We start from the raw sequence: 13,775 nt of genomic DNA, 5'->3' as shown, positions 1-13,775 counted from the left end.
TAATTAGATAATTTATCACCCATAATTGAAACAATAAATATACCTACCAAAGCAAACTTCTATCAAGACTGTAACATGCAATCACTAAGCTCTGTAAACAAAGTTTTGCAATGGTTTCATGAAACCTTAAAATGCAGGTTATGATAAAAGTAAGCAAGAAAAAATATGGGGTAATTATATCAGAGATGCCATTGATGTGCTATAATGCACGAAATACCTAAAATTTCAAGAAGGGACACAAAAATTTGGTTCCCACTTCACAAACACTTTGGTTCACACTTGACTTCACTGGTGTGAATTAGTGTGTATCTACATCAATATACTGTATATAAAAATAACATGTCTTGACTGATTCTTCATTACCGAGCCAAAACCGCTGAAGCTATAAATACCAAATTTTGTGAATAGGTTTGTTTTGGGATGGGAAAACTCACTATATAAGAAAGGGTTTCTCCATATTTGACTTAGAAGGAGGATTCAATAATCGAGGGAGTCATACGCACGGTTGTTTGGTTTAAACCATGTGGTTTTTTCAAAAAATCAAATAAAAGTGGCCTAAATATCTTTTATTTTTTATTTTTTTTTGAAAAATATTGTATTGGTTCATTATTAGCCAAAATTTTTCATTGCTACCACATTTTATATCCTTAGGGTACATTCTGATGGTATATCTTTAAATGACATGAGATTTTATAAGTGGTTTTTTCAAAAAGGCTTATAAATGTGGCCAGAATATATATTTTTTTTTCATATGAAGTTTCTTAGTTATTTAAATTTATATACAAAAGCCAAAATTTCTCATTCTTACAACATTGTCTAACCTTTTGCTACATTCTGATGCTCTATATATCTTTAGCAAATTCATGAATAAGGATTGCATCACACATCTAAATTTAGTGGTGTATTATCTCACAGCTTTCTTTTTCCCTTCACAAACAAGCAGCAACAGTAGTGACACCATCATACTAGGGGCAGGTGGTCCTATAATCCAATAGACACCAGCTGTCCTTAAAGGACAAAGACTAGTGTACTAGTAGTTACATTGTTCGAACCCAAGGGAGTATATAGATAAGATATTTTCCCAAAACGAACTGGAGGCGACTACCGATAGACAGCACCTTCACTTCCAACCCATCTCACTAATGGCAGTAAATTGCAATATAGCGATATGGCCAGAGTTGGTGTTTGGTGAAGTAGTAGTTACATTACCTCACATACATTTTCATTTTCTTTCATATAAGAAGTTGCACATCTCCTACTGTATATCTCTCAGTCTTAATATTCAATAGTTGGTTTTTTTTTATACTTTAATGGTAAACCCAGTTAATCAAGTTTCTACTGTGTAATAATAACAGATTTATGAAAAATAATCAGCTGTATACAGGGTGATTATAATTTGAAGTTTTGATTCCAAAACTATTCAATAAGAACTACTGGTCAGAATGACTTGAAAATATGCATAGATACTCCTGAAGCAGTGGAAGTTTCTTTCGCAAAAGGAAAAAAAAGTGCAAGTAGGTGGTGCTGTACTTGGCCAGCAGTATAATCTATTTTGTGCAACCACATCATTTTGGCACTTCCACAGCATCAGTGTGTGGACAGAACTTCTATCAAGATGCACATTGCAATACCAGCAAAGCAGCTGCTGAAGACCCATTTTGACAGGATGCACCTTAACCCTTGCAACTTCTGGCTGTGGGAGGTACCTCAAAATGTCATAAACAGTGGTCAGATTGCGAACTTTGGTGAATTGCAATCTCCAGCACATCAGCTATATGTTAGACGTTCCTCAGAAATATTAACGTGGGACGCGTTTGATTTAATAAAGCTGAAGTTCAAGCACATGCACATCTTAACCATGGCATACTCTGATCTGTTGTTGAACAAGAATTTTTGAGCTTTCACCTCATAGCCAGAACATGGTAGACAACATATTTAACATTTCTTTAGTAAGTTGTAGTTATTTGTTCAATTACTTTGTTTTTTGTGATGTTTCCATGAATTATGAAATCGTGCAATGCTATAATTAAGTTATCATTTTGCCATGGCTGGCTATCGTTTCCATTCTGTGAGCAAATTTCCCACATGTTGGGTGATGTCATTAATTTTACATTTTTAATTATTTTTCCCCTTTACCAAATAAAATTTAATTTTTTCAGGAATATTCATGTCAATTTTCACGTCATTCTGACAATTGTTCTTTTTTTACAGTGTTTTGAAATCAGAACCTTAGTTATAATCATCCTGTATATCGTAAATCATTGCTAATTAATCTGCATTATTTATGCTTCATTAAATACATTATATTCACCTAATTTTTATTACTTTTTGCAAAATAGCTTCCTAATTAAGTCTACTGAAAGTAACTAAAGAAAAACCTTCATATGTTATATGATTAATAATAACATTGAAAGAATTTTCCAACACACAGTAATCCATTGAGTTAAGCAAAAAATAATTAAATTGCAAAAGTTGGTTTTTATTAAAATGTAAAATATTTATTAATTAATATGGGAATAGTGTTAATTACCATTAATAAACATTTTATTATAATAATTAAAAGTTTCAATGATTTTTCAGAACTTTTATTGTTTTTAATGTTAATACTATTTTAAACAAAACAAAAAACTGGTTTAAACCTGGTTTAAACTGAAAAAAACCCTGGTTTTTTGGTTTTTTTACCAACCCTGGCTCATACGTTTGAATCACGCTGAGCTGAAACCACTGAAGTATATAAGTATGCCATTAAATCAGTATTATAATATAGACAATATAATATAGAACAATCATATTTTTTTCATTATTTGTGACACTACTAGGTTAAAAGTAACTAACTAATTCATTCACTCCCTCACTCACTCTCCCGCTTACTCACGCGCACTCAGTAGCTTGCTCACTCATTGATGGACTTACTCGCTTATTGACTCAGTAACTCACTCCCTCTCTCACTCACTCACTCACTCAGTAACTCACTCCCTCTCTCACTCACTGACTCAGTAACTCCATCCCTTGCTAACTGACTCGCATTGAACTGTTGTTGGTGAATTGTTAGTCATGGATTTTCCTAGCTGTGAATTGCATGGTGGTGAATTGTTTGTTGGTGAATTTTCCAGACACAAATATACATGCTGGTTGTTAAAGATATTTAGTTCCTCTTAATGAGGGGCCATGTACAGAATTTTCAAAGAGAATTTCGAAGTTTTTACTCCCCTACGGATTTTCACCCCTCCAGTTATATATTGGAGATTACGGTACTTTTGCGGCTATCTGCCAGCATTCAAAGACAGCTGCCTATACACTGTGAATTCGCCTTGTTCTTACAAGATTGTGAATGCGTAAGTTTGAAAAATCATAAAGGATTTGGAATGCGTGTTCAAATTGTAAAACATTTTCCCCTTCAAGATCCAGCAACAGAATGATGACAACAGCCAATCAGATAAATCTACATCTCTTGGCTAATCAGGTTCTCCCAGCATAAGAACTGTTTTCAATTCGTTGCCAGCCATAGGATCAACTGACCAATCACAAAACAATAGTGTATGTCAAGCCACTCATGTACATAAATACAACCTGAGACACCGGAAAACTTGACTTTTGATCCAGTTTTATCAATTCTACTGATGATGCCAACCATTAGTGTTGGGGAAACGTTGATAATTAAGTAATGGACGACTGTCTTCGAACCCAAACAAACAATTTTCATCAAATGATGGCCGTGAAAACCTTATCAACTATTTTCTGAGATCGTTAAAAAAAATCGAACATGTAAAAACTCTACCTTGAGTATTTGGTTTCGTCATCTAGCTGCTATGTGGTAGTCACTGTTTCATATCGTTAAAATCACTGGTGTGTATGCAGAATTGGCTTTAGGAGGGGCAAAAAGATTTCTTCCACAGAAATTGTGGATCATTGAAGCTCAAAAGAATTTTAAATTAACATAGTATAAATGACTATTTTCTCCAATATTTTAATTTTCTACAAAAATAGTTTTAATTCTTTCTTCCTTGGGGGGGGGGTGCCCTCCCCGATTTTGCATTTGGTGAAAATTCGGGTTTGGAACCCGCGATTGTTTAGTGGTAATTTCGAGAATTCACCCTTTATAACTGCCTCTTCTACATTACACTGGGTGCCGAAATGTGTTCCTGTCTCATTTGAGAAAGTATCTAGTTGCAGCCTTAGATACACTGGTGTAAGATTAAGAGAATTTGCAGACTTGGTCGATTATCTCTAGAACTACTGTACCGATTTTAATGAAATTTGATATGTACATACATTGATACAATACAAAACAAATAACCATTCAATAATTGTAATACACACGCATGATTGTGCGTAACACTCGTTGGAGTCTGAAGGTATGAAACAGTGGTTGCAGAATAAACAAAAAAATAGGTTAATAGGGGGTATGGTCCCCTTTCACAGATATACAGGTCTCGCAGCATGATTTCATACTTGAAATAAGGCAGTTTATCATTTCCTGTGGCAATTGGTCCCTCTCGTTCAGCAACGCTGTGTTCATTCCCTGGATGGTTCCCGGAGGGGGGTTGCGAGTTTCAATTGCCCTCCCCAGAGCGTCTCAGACATGCTCTATAGGGTTAAGGTCTGGAGATCTGGCTGGCCAATCCATCCGGCGAATATCCTCACTCTCTAGAAAATCGTCGAGCAGAAGAGCTCTATGTGGCCTCGCGTTATCGTCCATTAAAATGAACTCAGGGCCAACTGCACCCCTGAAAAGGCGAACATAGGGCTCCAAGACCTCATCCCTATACCTCACACCAGTCACAGTGCCTCTTTCAAAGACATGGAGAAGTGTGTGGCCATCCAACATGATGCCTGCCCAGCATTGAAATCGCTTCGAAAGGATTTGTATGAAATCCTTGCTCATATGAATAGAGAATCGGAAGATAAGTGTCTGAGAGAGTGTGTACTGAATTTTTTTAAAGAAATAAAAAATCAATCGGAAGGGAATTAATAAATCAATCTATTAGTAAATATATAAATGTGTGTTTCTCTAACTTTTAATTACAGTGGGTACTGCTTATAACGTTTTTCAAAAAACTGTTATAAAAAAAGTCGTAAGCAGGAAAACACTTCAAACAGGAAATCTTAATAAGAATTGCTTAAAGTTAGGACCCTATAAAAATCAGTTGTACCAAGTGGAAAAATGTTCTGAATGGGAATGTTATAAGCTGGGTTTAGATTTTTTATATGTGCTACATAACATATGTTAAATTCTCATTAATGGGCTTCTTTGTAAGCTTTTCCTACTAGTAGACGATGAAAGTAAATGAACCTTTTTGGATAGAGCATGTTTTTAGAAATGAATCATTTGATTCACAGAACTGCCTCCTCCTCCTACCAGAACATGGCCCGCTGCTCTGTCTCATTGAAGAGATATAAGCAGGTGATGAAAAACCTGGGGCATGCTGGAAAAAATTCATAGATATACCAGTGAATTATGGGGAGAAATGAGGGTGGGCATACTTTTTTGGGCATGTTTTTCGAGAGGGACTCGCTTTCACTCAAAAGGGACCCACATTTTTTTAATACCCTGGGTTCCGGGACTCAGGTAAATTAAAGTACAGCGGCATCTGTGATTATATGAGAGATCTGGTCAAAATTTTTAGGGAGGCTCACTCTTGTGTTTGGACCTGAAATCACCTTTCATTTTCATTCGCAATGGCTATGGTGTCATGTAAAATAAAAAAATAGAGCAAGAACCCAAGTCACCCCACTTTAAGTTAAATTATTTTATATTATTTTTGCAAGGATTGGGATTTAAGGCATCCAAATCTGGTTTTGGACTAGAAATACAGTTTTACTGTTCATGCATTTATATACTTATTCACTAATTGAATGAGCTATGTTGTTTTTCAGTTGATGATATCTCTGACAATGAGGAAGACTCAATTTGTTTGCAAAATGAAGGAAGCGAAACCAAAACAATTTCACAAAAAAGTGAATCAGAGAGATTAAAAAGTGTTAAAGAAAAGACCATGAAGCAATCACGAATAAAGGCAAGCATAATTCTTTTCTGTGTCACCTCTAGTGTCAATTAGAACTGAACATGTATATGAATGATGTAGAATTTTTAGGGGAAATATTAATCTATGAAAAGAATTGAATGAGTGTACATGTCCATTGCATGTCAATCACAACTGTTTTTTTTTTACAATCTCAATTGAAATTTCTGAAAAACCTTTATCAGAGCCATGGCCATAATTATACTCTGTTGGCCAGGGCAAGCACATATTTTTGCACCCCCATGTAATGTTGAAGTGTATAGATGGGCAAAACATTGCTATGACCAAAACATTGCCGAAAATTAAAAAAATATGAACTGAAGAGCCAAAAAAACTGATACAGGCATGCGTATGCAAATAAAGAGATATGGAACCAATCAGAGTATGGTGCTGCGGTCGGCAACGCCTATATAACACAACAAGTGTCTGGTATAGTTGTTAGATCGGTACTGCTGCTACAATGGCAGGTTATCGGGATTTAAGTGAGTTTGAGCGTGATGTTATAGTCGGCACACGAGAGATGGGACATAGCATCTCCGAGGTAGCGATGAAATTTGGATTTTCACGTACAACCATTTCACGAGTGTACTGTGAATATTGAGAATTCGGTAAAAAATTAAATCTACGACATCGCTGTGGCCGGAAAAAGATCATGCAAGAACCAGACCAACGACGACTGACGAGAATCATTAAACGTGACAGATGTGCAACTCTTTAGCGTGCAAATACCCTTTGTATGCTATTTCAATCGATTTCTGTTAATTAGTGAGTTTGACGAGCTCCCTCTCGAAAATTTTGGAAATTATCATCAAAAGGCAGTTTGTGAAGTGGATAGACGAGAATAATGTATTGTCGGATAATCAGCATGGGTTCAGGAAGGGGAAGTCATGTGTAACTAACCTCCTTTGCTTCTATGATTACGTGACTAAGGCTTTGGGTAAGAGCAAAAATGTCGACGTTGTTTACCTTGATATCCAGAAGGCATTCGATCGGGTCCAACATGGCAAACTCTTGAGGCGTTTACACGAGATTGGAATAGGGGGCAACTTGCTGAATTGGATAGAATCGTGGTTAAGAGATAGGTCGCAACGAGTTATGGTGAACGGGGAATTCTCTGGTTGGACAGACGTCACAAGTGGAGTTCCTCAGGGAAGTGTCCTTGGCCCCATACTTTTTTCACTTTTTATCGATAAACTCGATCAGGGTATCGATGGAATTACTAGCAAATTCGCAGATGATGTGAAGCTAATGGGGGTAATCGGGAATGAAAGCGATAGGGAGTTGCTCCAGACCAACTTAAACAAGATTGCAGCATGGGCAAATGAATGGAGCATGACGTTTAGCGTAGATAAGTGCATGGTCGCTCATTTTGGTTCGAACAACCCACGGTTCTCTTACGAGTTGAATGGTGTCACTATCCCGGATGCAACTAGAGTCACCGATTTGGGAATTCTCATTGACGAGCGACTTAAGTTTTCTGAACATTGTTCAGCGGTTGTCAAAAAATCGAATAAAATGCTTGGTCTCATTTTCAAAAAGGTCTCCTCGCGTTCTCCTAAAGTCATTCTTCCTCTTTTTCGAGGCTTAGTTCGTCCTGGACTGGAGTATGCTGTAAGGTTTTGGAGACCATACCTACAGAGGGACATAGACTTGGTTGAAGGGGTGCAGAGAAGAGCTACGCGTGTCCTTATTGGCACACAGGGCTTGAGTTATGAAGAAAGACTTCATTTTTTGAATATGTTTACATTGGATGAACGCAGGTGTCGAGGAGATATGATCGAAGTGTTCAAAATTTTCAATGGGATGGATAGGATGGACCATGAACTTTTAGTACACCGCCAATCGACTGCTTTTACAAGGGGACACCAGTATCGATTGGTGAGGGACAATGCAAGGTTATGGTGTCGCAGGGAATTTTTCTCCAATAGGGTTGTTAATAAATGGAATAGCTTACCCCCGGAGGTAGTAAATTGTAACACAATTGACACGTTTAAAAAGAAATACGATAAACATGTTGGGGTAAATCGAGAAGCTATCCATTCTTAGAATAAGACAACCATAAGTAATCTTTATGGGCATCGTATAATATTTTATCATGTGTATATATTGTTTGTAATTTGTGTTAATTGCATTTTTAATTGGGTTGCTGTATTTTTGAAACATATGACAACCATATTTTTATGGGCATCTTTTTATCAGCCACCTCGTTGGGCATTTTGCCTGTTGTGGCGTTGTATTTGTTGTATTTGTATAATGCTTTTTGAAGGGTGGTAACTCTTCTCCGGAAAAAAATTCCATGTCTCTCCCCTTCCCCTACAAACCAAAGAGTACCGTAAAGCTCTTCAAACTTTGTCATAACACTGTCATAAACACTGTCTGTACCTCATCATCAAGAGAAGAACACCCTTATGGCAAGTTTGACATACAAATGCATAAAAAATTAGTATGATTTTACCCTTGGCTTTAATTTGTAAAAGGTGTTTAACCCTAGAACCGCGGAGTGGGTCAATTTGACCCGAATCAAACTTTGTTTTCATTTATCTCGAAAACTTACTGGCAGATGTTGAACAAATTTCGTGACTTTTCATGATACCATATGAATGTTAATTCACGAAAATTTTATTATCTTCCCATTTCGCGTTCCAGAGCTATAAGCACTTATACCTAGAACCGTGGTTTGGGTCATTTTGACCCAACGTACTATTCTATAGGAAAAAAAGGGTGTATACTTTTCTTGGAAGTGGTTACCCTTTATAAAAAGTATTTGTAAATGAAGATAGTGAAGAATAAAGGTCTTTCAAGGTCAAGGCCAATTCATTGTTAGAGCAGATTATCTTTTTTCAATGGAGGAATGGCAAGTAGAGCTAAATATTTTTTTTCCTTTGTGTACTTGAATACCTGGAATTCTGATGAGACTCGGTAAAGATTTTTGGGGAGTAAACTCTAGAAAAACCTGTAGTTGACACAGGCGCGGATCCAGGGTGATGTGTTGGGGGGGGCGATTTTTTACAATGAAGATGTCGATCGGTGAGACCCAACCTAGTGTCCGCAGGTGCCAAACGTACTTGAAATAAAAAAACTAATAAAAAATTAATTAAGAATTAAAACTATTTAAAACTTTCAATTAATTTTCATTTAAAAAATTAATTGATTAAAATTAATTACGATTACATTTTAATTGAAAATAAAAATTAATTAAAAAATGAAGGTGGTTAAAAATTAAATCTAAATTAAAATTTATATTTATAAAAATTATATTTTTTCAATATGCAACATACTTATTTAAAAACTTGCTTGCAGCAACTGGTGTTACAATTAATGAATAAGTTGTTTTTGATAATAAATTTGAACGTTTGTGCCGGCTACCCTCGCAAAAAATACCGTACGAAAAAAAAGTTTGAGGTGCAGACTGAATAATGTGTGTTATATTTATAAACATTGTAAGGAATTCTGATGCACATTACCAGTTAAAAATGTTTTTTTATTAACAGTATCATGAGCAATTGCACAAATAAATAAAAACTTTGCAGATGAAAAGAGAGCAGAATATGAAAAGCGTATGAAGAATTGGTATTTTAAAATGTTCCTAGAATACTACTTCCTCCTTCGCTTGATAAAAATTAAAAATTAAGGCTCACAGTTAACCAGACAAAACAATGTGCACAAATAAAAATTCATCCGAATGTATTCGATGAATGCTTTTTCCCAGCTTTTCAAGTCAAAGTAGGGAGATACTTTCCTTTTAAATTTAATTTTTTTTTATCCCTGTGAAAGTATTAAACGTTTCTCTTTGTGACGTTATGATAACAATTAGGCAAAATAATATGAATAAAATAAGGATCTCGGTCAACCAGAGGAAATGAATTCTAAGCTAACTCGGATACAAGAAACCTCGTTTAATAGAGACGATCCTTGAACATTTGAAGGGAAAAAAAATTATCTAAAGCCCTGACCATGGCCTCCACATCCTAGAGCGGGGCCCCTAGGCTAAAGCCTCTAGTGGGCCCCCAGACCAGACTTTTCAAGGGCCCCTTTATAGTTAATTTATAGCTTAAAAAAACAAAAAAAATGATGAGAATCGTCGCCGGCCCTGTCAGCTCCACCCTTGGGAACATGAACTTTACGCACAACAACAAAGTAGTTATCAAATAAATAGGTAGCACTACGCGCACATTGACAGCCCCCTTACCCGTAACGGGTCGCACTGAGCTTGCGAAAAATTCTTGTGACCGCTCAAACTTTAAATGACTTCATGGCTTCAGATAAAAAGCTGAACCTATGCGGCGCAGCTTTTGTCCTCTCATATGTAGGGTCCGTGATAAGGCAGTTTCGGTTTCAGTACAGCACAGGGTAGATGTTTTCCCTGTTCAGATTTTGAATGCCAGTGATGGGATCGGCCAAATGAGCTTTGTTTACATCAGTGATTCCAGGTGAGCCCTCTGGGGTCTGTCTCGTTCGATAGAGAATTCTATCTATTTGCCGGCAGATCCATGTGGGGCCCTCAACTGGCTCTGCTTGTCTCGTACTAATTCATATCAGCTCAGTACTCCCCACTCGGCACTGGACCCGACCAAAGGGACTTTGTTTCCATCCATGGGGTCCCTAAGGTGGTCCCTCTTGTTTCGCTCAATACTTTGTTTAGTATTTACTCATGATCTGCTTGGCGTATGCACTGAAAAGGTTCGGAACCGCTGCTGGAAACTCAAGCATCCAAAGCCGAGCTACACTCACTCCAGCAACTTTTCGTGTTCACGTATACGCTTCGAGGACTTGGCGATTGGTGTAGAGAACTTTAAGCAGTCTTCTTTCAGTTACTCACGTTCTAGACAATTAATTTTTCTTTCTGTGAACAATTTTATAGCACACCAAACTTGTATCCTTTCTTAAAATGAAAATAAGTACTACACACAATAAAACACCCATTTATGACATGTCTGTATTTACAAATAATACCTTTAACTTCCTCATTTATCACTTATAATTTTCAAACGAGGCGATAAAATTTAAAAAATTACAAATTTCCAGCTTTGTATACCCGATTTATGGAAATATTTTGCGTCTGAAACCCATTTTTGTCTGCAAATAAAGTTTCCCATCCTACTACGTATAGAGTCAGACTTTCAATAATCCCTCCAGTAATCCGGTGTTTTTAGGCCGGTTTTCTCCGAGCATAGAAGAGGAAAACATAGTGCGCACATGTTTATGAGCAGAAGTTTGTTATTTAAATGGACTTTTTCAATCAATCTGCAGTAATTCGGTGATTTCGTTAACCCAGTACACCCTGGTGTGATATGTGCCAGATTAGCGAGAGTCTACTGTACTAATAATTCATATCTCTATTTGTTCTAGAAAAATTGAATTCCATCAGTCTTTTTTTTTAGCTGGTAATTTTTCAGTTTTTCCCCTCAATTTTTTTTTGCAACACTGATTTTAACCATCCTCATGCCCCGTTACTGAAGACAATGTCCTATTTACAGGAGAACTAAATGGGCTACAGCCCAGGGCGGCAAGTTCAGAAGGTCGGCAAATTTGAGGATTGAGTGGCCAAGAAAATTAGCAAAATGGGAGAAGGGCGGTGAAATTTTTATAACCCTCAAATAAACCCACCTCTTCCCAGACAGCAAGTGACCGTGTCAGTGAGTGACCTAGAGAGTTTGCAAGCACGTGAATGAGCAAAAGCGTGACTTAGAGCGGGAGTAAGAATGTGAATGGTCAAATGAGTGAGGGACCAGTTCAGTGAGTGGCCTAGAGTCAGCCGTCAGAAGCGTATACTGGGCCCTCGGAAAAAGTAATTTTTCTAAGCCCCCTACCTGGCGAGACACGTTTACTTTTAAAATTTTAAACCAGAGGCCCCTCTGCATTTGAGGCCCCCGCCCGCGGGGAATGCGTTAAGACGGTATTGTCTAGAGCGCGTGTAAGTAACGAAACAATTACCAAAACCAGCGTCAAACACGTGTGACCAAAACAGGGTGCAAACATGTAAATGACTAAAAGGTCCGTCCCACGAGCGTTTGCTAGGGGACGCTGGGTAAGGTAATTAAAGTTAATAAAAGTCTTTGTCGGACATAAACCGCAAAAATAACAGCCGGCATGAAGTAAACCGTGCTTGTTCGGTCATTCACAAAGGAAGACGCTCGTTCCTCTGCCTTTGTATTGAAAGCCTTAAAAATTATTGCTTCCCCGAAGCCCGAGACGACCGCGGATCCTGACAAAGAGATTTATTATCTTTAACTTTAATTATCTTATCCAGCGTCCCCTAACAAACTCTCGTGGGACAGACCTTTAAAAAAGTGACTTTAATACAGGTGTACTTGCAGGAGTGGGGGGAAGGGGGCTATAACATGGGATGGAAAATTCGTGGATAGAGTAGTCGAGAAAATTAGACTTGAGTGGAAGGGCGGTGAAATTTGAATAGCCTTCAAATCGGCAAAACCATAAATGCGCTTCTGACTGAACATCAAAATTACTCTCAATCTTCTAACCTGAATCTCTGGTTCGGTTTCAAATAAACAACTCATAAAGGATGAAAACTTTAATTTGGAACCACCTTAGCATGAATTTCAGGGAATTACTAATCAGGAAATATAAAATCTTGGAAACACAAATACGCGAAATACTAAATGGTAAATCTTGCTTATTCGAATAGGACGTCAAGATAAAATATGAAAATATTTTTAAATATGAAAATATAGCATTGAAAAGTTGAAACAAGTATAGACTGTTTTCGATAACAAGAAATAATTGACACATATTTCAATAAAATATGTGGGTACTAATTTGTCTGCATAATTAAGAAAAATTTAAGAGTAAAAAAACTTCCTAATGAAATTCTAATATTGCGTGATTTAAAATAATAAATTTCTTATTCAATTTTGTGCAGACTATATGGTTGTCAAAAACCTATTCAAAAACAGTTTTTTTAAATAGCAAAAGCTTACTTTCATGCAAATTGGAATGATTTTCATTAATATTTAATTATGATTATCAAGTGCACAATATTAATTTTCAGATGTTTTGTCTGAAAAGATGGTGGTTAAATTTAATTCCCGCAGAACATCCGACACCACACAATCAATTTTATATAGTAGATTCCACTTATAACGTTCCTCAAGGCCGAAACGTGGGAAGAAGAGGTAGGTTTGGTGCCCCGGGCACTGGACCGGAGGGGGGGGGGGGCGTGAATTTCAACCTTTTACCTGCCCTTTAACATTACAAGGGACACCAAGATGCTGACCAAGAATCTGGTTGCGGCACTGCTCTTAGAACCTTTTCCCGCTTAGTGCGATTCATTTTCGTGGTTCCATCTTCAACTAATGCTCAGACTATAGAGACGTTGCAAGCGGAAAAACGCTTTAAAGCGTTTTTCCGCTTAAAACGAATTTATGGCGGTTTTTGGAAAAGCATTATACGTGCGATCCACTTATAATGTTTAATCCAGGTACTTATTTCAAATTACAAAGGCTTTAATTATTAGATGGGGCCGAGGCCTATATTTTCATAGATATATTTACATATAGACATACATTTTCATATAGTGAGAGCTACGTTTTCGAGGAGGGGGGGGGGGGCTTTGCTGAGATTTTTCATACTTTTAGGCCCCACTATAGTGAATTTTTAGAGTGAAAATCAAAAAATGATGAGAATCGTCCTGAGCCCTGTTAGCCTCACTCTGTGGGGAACCCCCCGTTAATGTCATTATCAGTGAATCCGTAAGCGAATGCAGCTTCATTCTCTGGGAAAACCCCAGATGTG

General features: G+C 37.1%; 1 protein-coding gene across 1 annotated transcript in view; it reads left to right on the top strand.

Annotated features, from left to right (window-relative positions):
• The window catches only part of Polr1A (RNA polymerase I subunit RpI1), a 553,279-nt gene that overhangs the window by 484,792 nt on the left and 54,712 nt on the right, over nucleotides 1-13,775 (top strand). Inside the window, exon 27 of the mRNA XM_089249700.1 lies at nucleotides 5,878-6,017. Within this exon, the coding sequence (XP_089105826.1) occupies nucleotides 5,878-6,017 (140 nt within the window). The remainder of the gene's footprint in view (nucleotides 1-5,877; nucleotides 6,018-13,775) is intronic.

This window comes from Pholcus phalangioides, unplaced genomic scaffold, assembly GCF_987345545.1.
Source record: "Pholcus phalangioides strain wild (caught in Gottingen) unplaced genomic scaffold, Ppha-v1.0 ptg000022l_1, whole genome shotgun sequence".
Classification (NCBI taxonomy): Eukaryota; Metazoa; Arthropoda; class Arachnida; order Araneae; family Pholcidae; genus Pholcus; species Pholcus phalangioides.
This window is presented reverse-complemented; position numbering and strand designations above follow the sequence as displayed.